The sequence below is a fragment of the Leptonychotes weddellii genome, unplaced genomic scaffold, assembly GCF_054177405.1.
Source record: "Leptonychotes weddellii isolate Sample4059 unplaced genomic scaffold, ASM5417740v2 HiC_scaffold_10138, whole genome shotgun sequence".
Classification (NCBI taxonomy): domain Eukaryota; kingdom Metazoa; phylum Chordata; class Mammalia; order Carnivora; family Phocidae; genus Leptonychotes; species Leptonychotes weddellii.
The window spans coordinates 5,562-7,570 of NW_027677829.1; the positions used below are offsets into that span (position 1 = coordinate 5,562).

Consider the following 2,009-nt stretch of genomic DNA (forward strand, 5'->3'; position numbering starts at 1 on the left):
ACCAGCCTCCTCAGACGCAGTTTTTTTTTTCTTTCTTTTTTTTTATTCTTATGTTAATCCCCATACATTACATCATTAGTTTTTGATGTAGTGTTCCATGATTCATTGTTTGTGCATAACACCCAGTGCTCCATGCAGAATGTGCCCTCCTCAATACCCACCACCAGGCTAACCCATCCTCCCACCCCCCTCCCCTCTAGAACCCTCAGTTTGTTTTTCAGAGTCCATCATCAGACGAAGTCTTTGAAAATACATCCTTTGTTTGAATGTGTCCTTTCTAGTGTATTTGCTAATAGGTATCTCGGGCTGTGGAAAACCTGCCTCTAAGAATAAAGAAAAATGGAGTCTCTACTGCTTATTCATAATACCATGCTAAATTTTGACAGAAAATTATTCTCCTTTCTTCATTATTTAATCTGAGGAGACACTCTGGAGATAGGCCTTTGGGTATGGCTTAAGTGAATAAAGGAGGTTGTTTAGGCCCAAGAGAAGATATTGAGTGGCTAAAGCAGTAAACGGAGATCAACTCTTAGAATGTATTCATTGTCACTATATCCAAAGAGGAGACTAAATTAGCCAGGAGATGGAGGGGAATGAGGTTTCTTTCATGGCCTAAGAAAGGGTTATGGGGCAGCTCTTCCTTTCCATCCCACACTTAGTAGGGACTTTATAAGTGATGATCAAATGAATGAATGCCTCTTACTTGTAGGGTGGACCACTCCGTCCTGGAATCACTATGTTCTCCTGCAACACCAGCACTTCTGGTCATTCTACCTTCCTCCTCACTGGCTTTCCAGGCCTGGAAGCCTCTCATCATTGGGTTTCCATCCCCATCAACCTCATCTGTGTGGTTTCCATTCTGGGTAACAGTATCATCCTTCTCCTGATCCGCAGAGATCCGTCCTTACATGAACCTATGTACATCTTCCTATCCATGTTGGCAGCCTCTGATCTGGGACTCTGTGCCTCTACCTTCCCCACCATGGTGTGGCTCTTCTGGCTGGGTGCTCGTGAGCTGCCCTTTGATCTCTGTGCAGCACAAATGTTCTTCATCCATGCCTTCACCTATGTGGAATCTGGTGTGCTGCTGGCCATGGCCTTTGATCGTTTTGTTGCCATCCGGGAACCTCTGCACTATGCCACAATTCTGACCCACTCAGCCATGGCCAGAGTGGGGGCTGCCATCCTGGTGAGGGCTGTCCTGCTCAACCTCCCAGGACCCATCCTCCTGCGGCATCTGCTTTTCCCCCAGATCAGTGTACTTTCTCACTGTTACTGCCTGCACTGTGACCTTGTGGGATTGGCCTGCTCAGACACCCAGATCAACAGCTTTGTTGGCCTGGTCTCCATCCTCTTGTCACTGGGCCTTGACTCCTTTCTCATTGTGCTCTCATATGCCCTGATCCTACGAACAGTGCTGGGCATTGCTTCACCTGGGGAAAGGCTCAAGGCACTCAACACATGTGTCTCACACCTCAGCATTGTTCTCATCTTTTATTTGCCCAAACTGGGGTTGTCTGTGTTGCACCGAGTAGAGAAGCACAGCTATCCTGCTCTGGCAGTGCTCATGGCCAACCTGCACTTCTTGGTCCCACCTTTCATGAACCCCATTGTTTACTGCCTCAAGTCTAAGCAGATACGTCAGGGCCTCCTTAAGCACTTCCAGCAGAAAAGGGTTGATGTCTCCTAGAAGAACAGAGGACCCAGAAATACCAGACCCCTGTGGGGAAACCTGGGTCTTGGGGTGGGGGAGAATTAGTGGTGGATAGTTAATTTTTGAGGTTTGAATGATTCAGCTTTTGTTGAGCCCTTTGTGGGGGCACAGTCAGCTTTTATAATTATAATTTTGGGGGACTGAGACCACTGAAAAGTATATTTAAGTATTACCTTGATAATCCTCTCATTGCTCTGTCTGATTAGAGCTAAACTATTTCAGACTCATACTGTGACATCTCCTTTCCTAGGGGACCCAGACACAGCAATTGAGAGGATATGTGTGCATACCCATT

General features: G+C 46.6%; 1 protein-coding gene across 1 annotated transcript; it reads left to right on the plus strand.

Annotated features, from left to right (window-relative positions):
• The first annotated feature begins 736 nt into the window (after positions 1-736).
• Positions 737-1,690, plus strand: LOC102732973 (olfactory receptor 51H1-like). The gene has a single exon (XM_006732238.1). The coding sequence runs from the start codon at positions 737-739 to the stop codon at positions 1,688-1,690; it is 954 nt and encodes a 317-aa protein (XP_006732301.1).
• Positions 1,691-2,009: the final 319 nt, after the last annotated feature.